General features: G+C 38.7%; 2 protein-coding genes across 7 annotated transcripts; both read left to right on the top strand.

Moving 5' to 3' along the window:
* Positions 1 to 1,137: 1,137 nt before the first annotated feature.
* Positions 1,138 to 7,615, top strand: spsb3a (splA/ryanodine receptor domain and SOCS box containing 3a). Of its 5 annotated transcripts, none has more exons than XM_067616477.1 (7): positions 1,138 to 1,350; positions 2,172 to 2,385; positions 2,828 to 3,005; positions 3,244 to 3,431; positions 3,592 to 3,694; positions 4,105 to 4,230; positions 4,877 to 7,615. In XM_067616477.1, exons 2-7 carry the CDS (start codon positions 2,266 to 2,268, stop codon positions 5,266 to 5,268), a joined length of 1,107 nt encoding a protein of 368 aa, XP_067472578.1. In that variant the 5' UTR covers positions 1,138 to 1,350; positions 2,172 to 2,265; the 3' UTR covers positions 5,269 to 7,615. The 5 variants fall into 5 exon arrangements, with proteins under 5 accessions (XP_067472578.1, XP_067472579.1, XP_067472577.1 ...); XM_067616478.1 differs by having other exon boundaries at positions 1,138 to 1,354; positions 2,175 to 2,385; XM_067616476.1 differs by having other exon boundaries at positions 1,138 to 1,354.
* A 947-nt stretch (positions 7,616 to 8,562) lies between these two features.
* mrps34 (mitochondrial ribosomal protein S34) lies at positions 8,563 to 12,231 on the top strand. Of its 2 annotated transcripts, none has more exons than XM_067570190.1 (4): positions 8,563 to 8,668; positions 9,541 to 9,897; positions 10,735 to 10,777; positions 11,712 to 12,231. In XM_067570190.1, the coding sequence occupies exons 2-4, from the start codon at positions 9,580 to 9,582 to the stop codon at positions 12,008 to 12,010; spliced, it is 660 nt and encodes a 219-aa protein (XP_067426291.1). In that variant the 5' UTR covers positions 8,563 to 8,668; positions 9,541 to 9,579; the 3' UTR covers positions 12,011 to 12,231. The 2 variants fall into 2 exon arrangements, with proteins under 2 accessions (XP_067426291.1, XP_067426292.1); XM_067570191.1 differs by having other exon boundaries at positions 8,578 to 8,668; positions 9,547 to 9,897.
* Positions 12,232 to 14,533: the final 2,302 nt, after the last annotated feature.

Raw genomic sequence — 14,533 nt, 5'->3', positions numbered from 1 at the left:
TGGTGCTGAAGTAGCGGACCGATTTGTTATTGCGCTTTTTTCTCTCAGACCCACCCTTCTGTCAGTTTCATCTTGGATCTGTAATATTCTCTAAACTATATACTATAAATACCAATTCTACACTAAATTGTTGCCCATAAACTCTCACACAAAGTGACAGGTAGCAAGGTGCAGTCGCAGAAGAGCGACAGAGACACACTGCTGCCTGTAGTATTCCTATAATATTCCTATAATATTTCTATGATCATTCAGTAGTGTCTGTGCTGCTGAAAATACACCCCTAGACCAAGTCACCTGTGTAACTAAATATTGTAGTAGAGACATGACAACAGATATAGTTTTTACTATAAATGTTTGGAGCAGGTAATGTGACTAAGGAAATTAACCTACACTGACCGCACCACGCTCATCTGCAAAAGTTACATAATTCAAGGTGAAGTTTATACCATCAAAACTACAGTGTGTTTTGAAAATAAGCATTATTAAAATGCTTAATGTCCACATCCAGTAAAAGAATAAGCCTACACAAAATATGTATTTAGCCTAATAACAGTTCTATAAAATTATAATTGCAACTATACTATCAAGGATTAAGCTAGTAATCCTGTAGTCCACCCCTGTGTTATTTTTTAACAAAGGGGGGATGGAGTAGGGTAACTCTAACCCTCCCATTGGTCCATCCCCCTTGTTAAAAATTAACAAATCAACCACTGCCTTTGGGATTAATAAAGTATCTATCTATCTGTCTATAAAGTTTCACAGGCAGTTTAGATGGAGAAAAGTCACATGACAAAAGAAAACTGAATCCACCCAATTGTTAAAATAGTGTGAAGGTATGAAACATTGAATAAAATAACCGTTTTTATGTTAATATGCTTTGCTGATGTAGATGCTAACTGTACTTTTTGGAGATGAAAATCAATCACTCACTCGTCACTCTTTTGTTCAATTGTAACTTTGTTGCCAAATTTCATTGTTGGCTGCTGTAACATTTTAATTAATTTCCCTTTTGGGATTAATAAAGTATCTACCTGTCTAGAAAGTTTCACAGGCAGTTAAAATCACAAGATAAAAGAAAACTGTAAAACTAGTGTGGGGGTGTAACATACTGGATATAATAACCCCACTCATGCCCTGTAGTTGAAATGACTTGAGTGTTTGTTTGATCTGCAGCTGAGAGCTCCCGCAGAGAGCCTGGCTGTTATTGTTTACGGTCAGACCAAATGTGAAGTAGGTCACAGAAAAAGGAAGCCAGCCCTTCAATCAGCTGTCTGGGGAGAAGAGTCTTCAGGAGCAGCCTCTCTTCGCTGTTGTCGGTGATTTAACGTGAATGCTGGTTGTGAACAACAGGCAGGTAAACGTTAAAGCTACATTTTAATCCACCGCTGATAGCAGAGCGCAGCTAAGCGAAAGCTAACCAGCTAGTCTACGCTAGCATTGTCTCAGTTATTCACCCTGCTCGTATTATTAGAGTAATAAACGGTGAATGCACGGTAGACAGCGTATCTACCAGTGTATTAAGCTATCTCCACATATATATCCAGCAGTCTGAGTTGAATTGTGTTGACTCTGACCTTGTTATAGCCAGCTAACATGTTAACTAATTGCATGGTAGGTAGCTAGCGATAGCTGCTAGGTGGCTAATTAAAGCTAGTAAGGAAAACAGCATCATACGCCAAAAAGAGGAATATTATAATAATATATAATAGCAAAGATATGAGGACTGAGATCAGACAAACAATGTTTATAATGTGTGTGTGCTGTTACAGAGAGTAAGTGTTTTTGTGAGGTTTTGCGGTTATTGTGGTCCTACAAAGTGTCTCAGTGGGCGAAAATTATCTTTGATAAGATTAAACTCTTTATGAGTGTCGTGCATGAACTTATTTCATTGCAGGATTCAAGTGTAATACATTTTCAAAAAGATGCAGCAGATTTTACTGGTGTAAGAAGCACTAATATTCAGTATTTTTTCTGAAAGTAAACAGTGAAGAAACCAGTAAGTTATGTCATGCAGGGTTTGCAAATAACTGAGTCTTAGTCATTTAAACAGCTCCAGGGGACCTTCAGTGCACAAAGATATTAGCTGCAATATTGAAAACAACCCAGATTATCTGTCTTCAGGCTTTAGTGTCTATTCCTCTTCAGATAACTGTGTGCATTTTGTCTTTCAGCAGCTGGACGGATGCTGTTCTTCCAGCATCTGGACTAAACCTGACTAAAAAAAACTGACTGTCAGGATCCTCTACTGGTGAGACCCTTGCTGCCATGTCCAGGCGAAGCAGGAATAGTCGTGCATGGCGATATGTTTGGGGTGGAATACGGCGTGATGCTGATGCCCGGGAACTTGTGTTGGCGTCTGAGAGTGAAGATTGGAACCGCCTAGAGGTAAACACACAGGTGCTCTGGATATATATGATGTGTCAGTGGATATGCATGTATGTGTGTGTGTGTCATATGATGCCACTAGTTAAACACTGAAGGCAGGAGACCGGATGTGTCAACATGAGAGAGCTGTCAAAATCCCCCTCAGGGATCACTGTCAAACTTGAGTTCGCTGTGGCCATTGTAAGCAATATTCGTTTGTTGATGCTAATGTCTGATTGTTCTGTTGTTCACATGCAGTGTATCAGAACATTGTTTTTCCACAGATGGGACTATAATGCAATGTCTGTCTATTACTATCAAATCTCAGAATTGCACATATTTTTCAAAGCAGCGCTCAATTCTGGCTTTGTAGCAGGCTGACATCAACCAGTACTGTGTTGTTACATAAGCAATGCTGCTGACATTTGAATTTGCTCTGTCTCTCTGCATTGATGCTCTCAAGTACAGTGATTCGGACTCAGACGCCGAGTTTTCAATGATGATCCCTCCAGTGCCCAGCGCAGTGCCTGTCACCGGAGAGTCCTACTGTGGCTGCGACTCCCGGGCTGAGACTAGCTACAACCCTCGTCTGCGAGGTTTTCACCAAGTTAAAGACTGCCACTGTGGAGAAGATGACCAAGGTACAGTACAGATGCTGAATTTCAAGGGCTAATAATAATAATAATAGTATAGCACATACCAAGTTTATGATTTACAGGTTGATTAATGTCACCTGAGTTACACTACTGCATTCAGTTATGTTATTTTATATTGTTTGCACATTGATTTAAACAAATGCCAGTGCCAGTTAACTAAAAATATTGAATTTCTTATATCATTGGCCCTGAATGAATGACTAAATGGCTTTTGATGTTTTAGAGTTTGACTGGGTTTGGGATGCCAACAGCCGATCGACAGCAACGTTATTGAGCTGCGACAATCGCAAAGTCAACTTCCACTCTGAATACAGCTGTGGTACAGCTGCAATCCGTGGCTCTAAGGAGCTGGCTGAAGGGCAGCACTTCTGGGAAATCAAGATGACTTCCCCGGTGTACGGAACAGACATGGTAAATCTCTACTCTTCCTTACATTAACCAGGTCTTATGTAACTAATTTTCCAAAAGGAATATCAAAGTAGAGCAAATGTTTTGTCTAAGACGAGGCTGTAATCAATGCTATGATGTTTATGTGGAAGCTCAAGTTTATTTGTTTTTTATTTCTGTGCAGATGGTTGGTATTGGTACATCTGATGTCAACCTAGACAAATACAGACATTCGTTCTGCAGCCTGCTGGGAAAAGATTCGGACAGCTGGGGTCTTTCTTACACTGGTAAGACGAACACAATATCTACATGGGCTGCGTAGCAAAAGTAGCAAGTTAGCAGAGCAGCAGCAGTTTCAGTACTCTGTCTAGATGCGTTCAGGCACAGTAGTGAGTGTAGGTCTCCTGTGGTTTGGTATCACTCAGAGCCCAATACACAACCACTGTAGTTGTGGCTGTTAAACCAAGAAAATACACATTATGTGTAGAAATACGCTTTGGGTCACAGTTACTTGCGTATAGTGCAGAGGAAACGCAATTATCTGTTCCATCAAGTGTGTGTGAGATGGACGACAGAAAAATGTGGCTGAAATGCTGCCTGTGTAGACAAGCTTTTACACAAGAAGCTTTGATTAATGTAACATTCACTGGTTATTATATAAATTGGACATCATCATTGGTTGCCTTCCTTTTGTCAGGCTTGTTGCATCATAAAGGAGACAAGATGAACTACTCTTCCCGGTTTGGACAGGGGTCCATCATTGGAGTCCATCTGGACACATGGCATGGCACGCTTACTTTCTTCAAGAATCGCAAGTGTATAGGTTAGTACTGATGAGCAAAGTCCAATACTGATCAGATTGCTGGTGCATTTGAAGCCTTTTTTTAATTACATGATCTGACTGACTCGCACACACTCTGTGTAAGTTTACAAACCTTAACAACTCTATCTGAACTATTTCTCAAAAAAATTGATGCTGAGCATGTGAACAGTGTAGTCTGTACTGTACTTTTACTGCAGACTGATAACTTGCTGCTAACTTTTTCCTCTGCTCCACTCGCACTCGCTAAACCACACGCTCAGTCAACTACTCACCCGCTACACACACACACATCACGCACTGCCCTATTCCTTATAAGGAAGGCAACGATACAGAGGTTGACTCAAGTTTGAGAACAGCACTGCACAAGAGAGGCTCCCAAACGCTATTGATTTCTGCACAAATGGATATTTGTTGTTTTTGGCATTAAAGAAAGATTTTTTTGGCCTGGCGGGGGTTCTCATTGTACAATTATAGGGGAAACAATGAAGTGTATCCAAACTTTTGACTGGTACTGTATAAAAAAACACACAGATGTGTACATGTTTTTAGTGGGGATTCTGTGCAATTTTCAGTACATATGGTCAACGGCATGGAACAAAAACATTACACAAGAACATTAAAAGTGTTGTCGCCATTCTCAATCTAGGTGTTGCTGCCACAGAGCTACAAAATAAGAGGTTTTATCCGATGGCGTGCTCCACAGCAGCGAAGAGCAGCATGAAGGTGATCAGGTCCTGCTCTGCACCCACCTCCCTGCTCTATCTTTGCTGTGCTCGCCTTCGCCAGCTGCTGCCGGACTGTATAGACACCCTGGACGTGTTACCACTGCCACCGGGCCTTCGTCACTTGCTCCACAACAAACTGGGTTGGGTGCTCAGTCTCAACAGCGGCACCACAGAGGATGCACCAGACGGGCCTGAGCGCCCGTCATGCTTGCCTGTCCCACCGTTGGCTGGACCGTCCTCCTCTGAGAGCGACTCAGAGGGTTGTACGTCTGACCCTGAAGCCTGCCAGAGGAAGAGATGCCGCTGGACATGACTGACGATTCCTACCTCCCCTCAAACACTGGCAGACGTTACTGTCCGATGGCATCTACTCTAGTGTTACCTACCTGCCTCAAGCTTTCCTCGACATAAGCGTTACCCAGTAGTGAAGAAAAAAAAAACGGGATTGGTTGAGCAGAGGGAGTGGTACGTGCTGTAGGTGGAAAACTGTCGGCAGTATGTCTGCCTGCACGTTTTTACTGTGATCTTCTCTCATGCCATTCACATGTCTTCATGCTCATCACACACTTGGCATCCAAACCAGCTTCAGTGATAAGTGAAAAGATGTGGTGTTATTTTGTTAGTCAGCATAGTTTGTTGCAGATCTGTTGCCATTCATGAACGAGGGATCAGTGACATGTGAGAATGGACTGTACAGTGTAACACTGAAGTATGTAAGTATGGCCATATTTTGCTGGTCATCATGGTATATTTGCAAAAAAGGGGTTTAAGAATTTAGACACTATATAACTATTTTCTGTGTTTTCATCCTGTATGCAAATAATGTATGTTGTTCTCAGCCTAAATGCTATTAATGCACTATCAAATCTGTTATCTGTTTTACTGGCATCTGCAATTTTCTGTTAGGTTGCCAAAGCGAGAGTCAGCTGTGTCCCATGAGTGGAACAGACAGGAAGTGACACGCCATGGGAGACAGAGTTCTTTATTTCTTCCCCACTGGTCACAGCTCTAAAAATAAAAACTAAACAGTCAACATGTTTAGATGTATCTGCAACATGCACTTTGCAGCTTTTAGTCCTTAGCCCTAGTCCTTTTTGACTTTCAAGGATCATCTCCAAACAACTCATACACCTCTGATTGTGCTTTTTTTTTTCCTTGAAAAACTTATAGGAAAAAAAGTTTCAAGTCAAATATTTGTTACTTTCATGGCAACGTCCATCCATCTGTTACCAGCTTTTTAAAAGTCTCCTGTCAAAACGTCATGCTACTTGTTAGTAGAAGCTATGGATATCCTCTTTTCTAACAGATTTAAGCAGCATACGTTGTTGTTAGTGTAGCTCTTTTAAGTCCGTAAGAGACAAGTATGTCATTCAAATTAGACTGCCGCAAAACTCACCTGTCATCGCTGTTACACCTCATCATTTTTAAAAAAATTTTTAAAAGTTTCTTTCATTGTCAAAAAATTAAAATTTAAAGGTTAAACTTTTTTGTACTAATGTATTTACATTTTGTTTTTTTTCCCCCAAGGCCTTTTTCCATCACTTCCTTTACCATCTCCTTTGGACCCTTAATTCATTAAGGTTGTGCTCTATTCTAAATCCTTTTAGTGTCAAACACTCAGCACCTGTAGTCCAAAGATGAGGCTGTGTATCAGTTCCTAGTTCTCCCCATTAAAGGAGAACACAGGCTGTGGTCAGCTTGAATTTGATTACAATGGTGACAGTTTTTCACAGCAGAAAATGGTTTTAGAAACTTGTGTGTATGCTTAGTATGTTTCTTACAGTAATCACTTTGTCAAAATATGGATAAAAACACTGTTTCCATGTTGTACTACTGTCTGATGACAATCACAAATCTGACTGAAGCTGGATATTTAGCCATATTTTGACATAACTGACTAAAACTGACTGATTATTTGAACATGCTGAGCCATTGGACTCACAGTAGAAAGGTGGATTAATGCTGCAGTAATGGTCTGCAAGATTTTTCTGATACTATTTTTTTTTTTTTTCTGTGAAAACTTGTCACCTTTTGTAACTGACTGAATTCAAGCTCAGCACAGCCACCATTGAAGAGGCTTTCAAGCCTACAGGGGTTTTAAGTACTCAAAGAAATTTGAAGATTAACTTAATGAATTAATGATTGTGGACAAGAATGGTTCCCTTGGGTCAGATATGTAAATAATTCTCATTTTTAGCTTGTTTGGAGTACTAAACTGTAACGATATAAGTATTGTAATAGTGTTTGACCCAGTCCTCGGACTGGTGCCTCAGTCACAAATCTGATCATGTTCACTCCTCAATATCGTGTTTAGGAAGACATACTCAAAGACTTAAGGTACTATGCAATCCAAGCATCTTCTGTGATAACAGTTTCAGAAGGAACTGTAGGATGGCCCAACACCAGTAATGTAACCGCCAAGAGGTTAGTTGTAGTCCAACAGATGTATTGTCGTCTTTCACAGTATTAATCTTCACATTGATGCATCCAAGCACTTTTTCTTACTGTTTTACTGTAAATAGGACAATTCTAAGTGTTTCTTCTATACCATGTCATATAAATAATACTGTATGTGAAGGCCTTTACTTGCCTTTTTCTGTAAAACTTATCAGCATGATTTTCAGCTGAAAATAAAATGAATATTAAATATGCACAAATGACTTGTTTTGTTTCTTATTTACCAAGGAAATGTATTAGATTTTGCTCAACTTTTTGTTGGAAAAAACAGATTATATGCTGAGGACAAATGGTTCATGGTGGTGGCAGACTACGAGGGCAGTTTTTAATGCTGACCGACTCTTGCTGTGTGTTTCTGTGCAGCTGCCGATGCGTCAAAGTCATCTTCCCTGCACTGTGCACATGGTAGCCAGAAAAGATTTAGTTTTTCCAGTAGTGAAGGTGTAACCTTGTTTGATACGCCTACATTACCCGATGTTGATTTTAGTTTAGCATTGTACAGTGTATGTAGAAACATAACTCACAAACTCATCTCTTTGTAAAGATTTTACCTGCTGACAGGGCAATGTTGGCAGGGAAGCTGTGGAAAATGCTCAGTTTTTTTCTCAACAACCAGGGTTAAATTATTACACATAAACTTCATTATGAATTAAAAAATATATAATTTGGATATCTTTTGTCAATTTAAAATGTATACTATGAAGAGAAATCTCATTATTCAACAACAGTCAAAAGTCCACAAAAATCACACCTGTAGTCCATATCAGTTTTAAATCTTTGAAGCACAGTTTTCACAATATAAATTTATCTTGTTTGCACACAGTTTTAATAACAGTTTTTTAAGCTTTATCCAATTAAGAAGAGCAGACCAAATTTACCTTTTGAGTTTTTATCTTTCTTACATTTTTCTTTTACAGTGTTAACCTCTCCCGAAGAAATTGTATTTAAATCAGTACAAAGGTCTACATCATTTCTTAAAGTAATAAACAGCATCAATCTCACCAGCAGGTACTTAGAAAAATGTGTCAAAACATTTATTGGTTGTTGAATATCCATTTTTTTCTAATAACTTCCATTATTCAGCCAATGAAATGTATAAACTCAATTTGAAATCTTCTACAAAATGTACCTCATGCGGAACAAAAGCACACCGGCAGTTGACACGGAACACTTTGCAGTGGGACCGAGGGAACGGAAGTTGTGTGCCTTGCTTGCTTGCGGAGGTCAAGTCGATTCTTGTCATCAGGGACATTCAGGTACTTTTAACTGCAGATATTTGTTGCGTTTAAACAGTATCGATAGTTGGGTATCAGTTATTATTAATAATCAGTTGGCGTCAGTGAGCGAAATGATTTAATACGCTGTTTTTCACAATGAAGCTAGCTAACAGGTTAGCCTCGTTACATCAGGACTATAATGTGTTGACAGTGGTGGAAGAATTAGTAGGTCCTTTACTTAAGTAAAAATATCAATACAGCAATGCAATCCAGGGGTCGCCCCCCCCCCAAAAGAGTCACCAGATAAATCTGAGGGTCGTGAGATGATTAATGAGAGAAGAAAGAAGAAAAAACAAAGCTCTGATACACAAATCTGTTTTCAGTTTTTGGAATTTTTCTCTAATCTTTGCTATTTGGTGAAATATTGGATCATTTGAAAATTTATTGAAATGAAACCATGTGAGAAGTGTAGAGGGAAAAATCACTATTTGGTGGAGCTGTTACCTCATAGACATCTGAAATGTGACCCCGACTACACACTGCTTTTTTTAAGACGTCAAAAGCCAAAAAGGTTGGAAACCACTGGTTTCATCTTTAACAATATGTTGTATTTTAAAGGCTTGTTATATTATCAATTGTGTCAAATCTTCAACTGAAAAGTCACTAAAGCTGTTAAATAAACATAGTGGAGCAGAAGGTACAATATTTCCCTCTGAAATGTAGTGGAGTGGAAGTATAAAGTAGCATCAAATGGAAATACTCAAGTAAAGTACAAGTACCTCAAAAGTGTACTTGAGTAAATGCACTTGGTTACTTTCCACAACTGTTAGTTGATCAGTTTCTTTTGTACCCAATAGGCCTAAGAGCTCCTTTAGGTTCACATGTAACTAAATCACGTTTCTCTCTTGCAGGATAAGTGTTGACCGGTGTGTGTCAGTGATCACAGAATCATGGCAAAGAAAAAGAGACTTCGCCTCATAGCAGAAATGGCTCGGAAGATCCGGGCGTACCGAGAGCTGAAGTCCCGGCCGCGGGAGTCCCAGAAGTATGCCATGGACTATGAGACGATGAGGCGGCCTCATACAGGGAAGATGCTGCCCGTACTGGCCTGGCAGGATGTCCGCAGGGAGAGCCGCCTCTTCTCCCTGCTGGCAGGCATGAGGATGTTCGGGGTGGGCCGCCTCTTTACCCGCAAGTCCTGGCTGGAGGACCACACAGAGCCCAGCTACTGGCAGATCACCAAGGTCAAGGTGGACTACACATCTGAGGTGAGAGCAGGCCACATCCATTCACTGCCAATGAGTATTAGACCAGTCCCTCCAGGATTATTGCAGCCAAAAATGCTTGATTTTGCAGCAGCTTTTCTCAAAAATTGGGATAGAATTTGCAATGTTTTATGTGCTCTTTTTGCAGTATGATATGGGCATTGGGAAAAATTGCAATCAATGAAGAGTCATACTATGTAATCACTTATTTCGATAAAAAGCATACTACATATCACAGAAACAACTGTATTTCAGAAAATACTGTGCTTGAGTTTCATTCATAAACCTTTATTAAATACATTTTCACTTCAACATTAGCACCAAATAAAATCAGTCAATAATGCAATGAAAATAAATCAATAACATAAAAATATAGTTTCATTTTCAAAGTACTTGTTTTTATGCTTGAGGTAGATTATGTCCATCTTTTCTGTCTGAACAACATCATCTTGTATTCTTCTGACTAACTGAATGCAAACCTCATTTGGGAACATTTGCTCGATCTATGGCAGTTAGTTTTGTTGGCGTTTTGTCCATCCACCTGAATCCTTTCTGAATACGCGCTACGATGACATGTTACCAGGACCTGAAATGCAACAGTTGGCCAAAATCACAAGCGGACTGTTGATTTGGACATTTTATTAGGAAAAGTTGTGGTAATTTAGTGAAATTGCAAATTTCTTGCAAATATTGCAGAGATTTCTTAAATTTGCATTAATTATAGCAAATGCAAAATAATAGTTTACTGGAGGGACTGATTCTCATGCTAAATAAGTGAAGAATTAAGTTTAAAAACTGTTTGGAGGGAAGTTCTGACCTGCTTCTTCTTGTGTCTGTCAGAACATGGATCATGGCAAAGCATGGGGAGTCCTCACCTATAAAGGTAAGACTGCACTCTGAGCATTTGACTTGAAACCAGGGAGATTTATTTTTCACACATTAGTCGTTACATTCTAAGATAAAATAAAAAAATCTATCTAAATTTCTATAGGCTGATTCCAGCAAAATAATTTAGACAAGACTACTTTGGGGTCAATAGTTTTAAAACCGTGACCTTCATGTAAAGAAATAAAATTTACAGAAAGTATCATTTATATAATTCAAAAGTTGAAGAATTAAATCTGAAACATCAAATTAGAGCTGCAGCTAACAATTACTTTCAGTATTGATTAGTCTGCCAGGTATTTTCTTGATTAGTTTGTGTGCTGCATAAAATGTCAGAAATAGTTTTCAAAATCCCAAGGTGACGTCTTCAGATGTCTTGTTTTGTTTGACCAACAGAATAAAACTCAAAAGATATTTAATTTACAATGATCACACATAGAAAAACTGAAAATGCTCAAAATTGAGAAGCTGGAATCAGTGACTGTTTTTGGCATTTTTGCCAAAGAAAATGAATAAATTATATCTTACTGTATTTATTTATTCAAATGTTTTCCTATTTTGTCATTTATTTATTTGTGTATAGATGTATTTTTATTTATTTATCAGTATTTTATTTCCCTCAGTATTTCTAAAAATGTGCTATTTTCTAAATGTTTGGGAATTGTGAATCAAGTTAATTGTCTAAATCTTATGAATGTTAATAATTATTTCTGAAAAATGTAAATGGACAGTTCCAGTTTGACTTCACGTTTCCATCATACAGTCCACTTTGATGGACCATTAGCTCAACCAATCGACTTGTGATTTTCAAGACCTGTTCAGATATTGTATAAATAAAAATCATATACAGTATAATAGTCAACAGTAAGTGACAAAAAGGTTTGTGTAATAAAACTGCATTCAGTAACTTTGTTGCATTTTGTGCTCGGCAGGGAAACAGGAGAGCGAAGTCAAGGAGCTGGACAAGGTGATGTACCACGACTGGCGCCTGGTTCCCAAACACATGGAGCAGCAGTTCAAGGATGCTCAGCCTCTCCCGGAGCCACCTGTGCGTTACGTCGCGTACCCTCCGCTGCTGCGCGCCATGCTGCTCGCCCAACACAAGAAAACATCCGGCAGTGTAATGGCAGACGAGCCGGCTATGCCTTTGCAGAGGGACGTCCTTCTCAACAAAGACTATTTTCGCAGGCAAGAACAAGAGACGCAGAGGACAGAGGGGACGCCGGTGTGATACCAGGGTTGTGAAGCTGAAGGACATTTTGGACTCAATCAGTGTTGACAGAAGAAGAAGTAACGTCTTCTGTCAAAGCACTTTGGAAGCACTCGCCTCACCTGCTAAATCCTGGACTCAGATTAATTCTCTGCTATTGTCATCTGGAGTCAATCCTCTCTGTGTGTAAGATATATCTGTGTAATGTGCTAAATATTAAATTGCTAAAATATGGCAACTAATGGTGAGTTTTTTGTTAATGCTTTTATACAGCCGTGTAGCACTAAGAATCTGCAGTAAACACCCAGACTGGGCAAACAATGAAGACATGACTTGTGCCTAAGTTCTTTTCATGATGTAGTGATACTAAAACACCTTAAAATCTCATATTTTATGTACCAGCAGAGAGAATGAAGTAGCAGCAGATATTGCCACAGACTATATAAAATAAATTAACATAAAAAAAGGATTAATTTGATGTGAAAGGCTTATTTTTGTTGATTAGACTTGTTGACTTGAGGCCTGTGTGGCTGTTTCATCACTCTTCTATTAGTTTTGTTGCACCTGCTCAGGCGGGAAGAATTCAATCTCTATCTTGGTTAGTAGTACATGGAATTTTGTGGTCTTATGATTATTGGGTAAATTAACAATATTACTTTGTGTGTAGTGTTTCTAGAGAAAATGGATCCCAGCTATAATGTGCAAAAAGAAACTGGAGAGTTTTAATCATCTGCAGTAGCCAATATGTGTTGATTTCTGTAATACAGCCATTAAGATTACTGTAGAGTCCTACATATGGTTTTACATTGTAATTCTTACAGTGTTCCTGGTGTTCTTCAATGAATTACTATAATATTTGTATAGCTATGTTTAAGATAGAACAATTATGAAGGTGCATCTGTGATACAGGGTAACTTATTTTTGACAGTAATCACTTCGTCAAACATACAGTGATACAGCAGGTCCTTGTACTTAATTCCCATCACTTAATGCATCTTGTCTATTAGTTCAACAATTTTAATGTACAAAAGCTTGTAATAATTTCACAACAAATTAAGTGCAGCATGTTTCCATTGCTTATTGGCATCGTGTTTGCACAAGTAGATGCACAACAAAACATTAACAGCAGCTATCGTGTCACAGTGCTAAAGACGAGCCGCCACAGGCAGCGGCTGCAGTTTAAATTTTGGGGGATAGGACACCTGTATCCTACACTATATGTCAAGACCTTGGCTATTAGGTCATACCACTAGTATCATTACTTCATGCATTAGATGTTGAGATTGTATAGAAGTCTGCTACTGCCAGGAAAAGAAAAAAAAGATGAAATGTTACATGACAAAAATAAATACTCATGGTTACCACTCTGGTTTCTTGAGGCACTCAATGATTCTGAGCTGAATGTCACTGTTGGTTTTTGGTATCATTGCGGTTCCATTTGCTTATGGCACTTATAAATAGTATGTCGCTCATGTCCCACTATCATATGTGACTTCCATAAAAACATGCCTTTTTTATGTGGCACACAGAGATGCTGATATCAGTAAGAAGCAACATGAGCTATTGCAGAGTGCCGTACATCAGTTGGGAAGCGTACGTAATTTTGACTCAGTAATTTGTCAACAATTTTTTTGGAACTTATTTTTATTTCAGCATCTTGGCACAGTACAGACAGTAAATATATAATTATATAATATTAGTAATAGTATGAATGTTTACCTAGGATGCTCTATGTATTCCAAATGTTTCCTATTAAGATCCCAAGAACTACATTTATCTACTTGATATCAAGTTTCATCTGGCAGGGAAAGAGACGGCGCATTAGATTTAAAATAGATCCCAGACTGGGCTTGCCAAATGTAAGGTCAATTAAAACCAACGACAGCATGGATTAGTGAACGTACAGAGACGCGATGGCTCAACATTCGAGAAATATCTATGCCAAGAAACAATCTGAAAATTACCATTCCTAGATGTTTCAGCAAAAGAAATTAGAATGAGTGAGTGGACTAGAGTTACCTTGAATATATGTTATGAGATACAGACATCATTTAACTTGCCCAAGTCAGTCTCATCTCCTTCAAGTACAGGTCTGATAGGAATTTTACTCCCAACCTCCTAGACACTGGGTTTAAAATGTGGTCAGATTATGGACTTTCTAACATACAACATCTATTTCGTGAAGACAACCTGAAATAATTTGACTTTTTCAGATTTTTATAGCTGAGAACTTTTCTAACCAAACATAAAGATTTGGACAAAATACTGAAATGGACAAATTTTGGATAAATGTGTAGATAGAGAACATGTTAGGCAAAGTCATCTAGGTTGTATCTGGCATTTCTGTGTATGGACCCAAATAATTTGTATAAACAAAGGGTGGGAGACTGAATTGGAGCAGGAAATGCCAACAGACAAATGGGAGGAAGTATGCTCAGAGGCACAGCTAGTTACATGCTCAAATACATGGAGAAAATTTAAGTGGAAGACCATAACCAGGTTTTTTAGAACACTACATATAACCGCTAAGATAAACCCTTTGAA

The sequence above is a fragment of the Thunnus thynnus genome, chromosome 17 (genome assembly GCF_963924715.1).
Source record: "Thunnus thynnus chromosome 17, fThuThy2.1, whole genome shotgun sequence".
In the NCBI taxonomy this organism is placed as follows: Eukaryota; Metazoa; Chordata; class Actinopteri; order Scombriformes; family Scombridae; genus Thunnus; species Thunnus thynnus.
This window is presented reverse-complemented; position numbering and strand designations above follow the sequence as displayed.

Bases quoted from the DNA above. Each gene is read 5' to 3' on its own strand.
- spsb3a (XM_067616477.1), top strand. From the start codon at position 2,266: ATGTCCAGGCGAAGCAGGAATAGTCGTGCATGGCGATATGTTTGGGGT. The intron at 3,432-3,591 runs GTAAATCTCTAC...ATTTCTGTGCAG, and splicing joins CGGTGTACGGAACAGACATG to ATGGTTGGTATTGGTACATC. The intron at 4,231-4,876 runs GTTAGTACTGAT...TTCTCAATCTAG, and splicing joins CAAGAATCGCAAGTGTATAG to GTGTTGCTGCCACAGAGCTA.
- mrps34 (XM_067570190.1), top strand. From the start codon at position 9,580: ATGGCAAAGAAAAAGAGACTTCGCCTCATAGCAGAAATGGCTCGGAAG. The intron at 9,898-10,734 runs GTGAGAGCAGGC...TGTGTCTGTCAG, and splicing joins AGGTGGACTACACATCTGAG to AACATGGATCATGGCAAAGC. The intron at 10,778-11,711 runs GTAAGACTGCAC...TGTGCTCGGCAG, and splicing joins GGGAGTCCTCACCTATAAAG to GGAAACAGGAGAGCGAAGTC.